The following is a 316-nucleotide window of genomic DNA, read 5'->3' as shown; positions in this document are numbered from 1 at the left end:
GTCCAATCCTAACCTATGATTATTCACTTTCATACTATTTTTTCCTTCGCAACAGATGATTCTTACGAGGCATACACACGTCAGCTGCCTCCCCTTGTACACAGACGCCACGAGAAGGCTGATCCGGTGACGCTCAATTCAACCAGACTACAGCTCTTATGGGGCGCTGTTCCCTACATTCCTTGTAAGGTAGGGTCCAGGCGTCCGGAATTGACTCTGTGATCACAGTATTTTTTATTTAGCTTGTTGTGTTGTGTTGAGTGTGGAAAAGTGTTTGGTTAAGTATTGGAGTCATTTCGTGATGTTTATGAATTTA

At 43.4% G+C, this 316-nt stretch overlaps 1 protein-coding gene across 1 annotated transcript in view; it reads left to right on the top strand.

Moving 5' to 3' along the window:
• Positions 1-55: 55 nt before the first annotated feature.
• The window catches only part of LOC119585497, a gene marked incomplete at its 5' end in the record, with an annotated part of 2768 nt that continues 2507 nt past the window's right edge, over positions 56-316 (top strand). The window contains 1 exon segment of the mRNA XM_037934142.1: positions 56-189. Coding sequence (XP_037790070.1) covers positions 56-189 — 134 coding nt within the window.

This window comes from Penaeus monodon, chromosome 19 (genome assembly GCF_015228065.2).
Source record: "Penaeus monodon isolate SGIC_2016 chromosome 19, NSTDA_Pmon_1, whole genome shotgun sequence".
Lineage (NCBI taxonomy): Eukaryota > Metazoa > Arthropoda > Malacostraca > Decapoda > Penaeidae > Penaeus > Penaeus monodon.
This window is presented reverse-complemented; position numbering and strand designations above follow the sequence as displayed.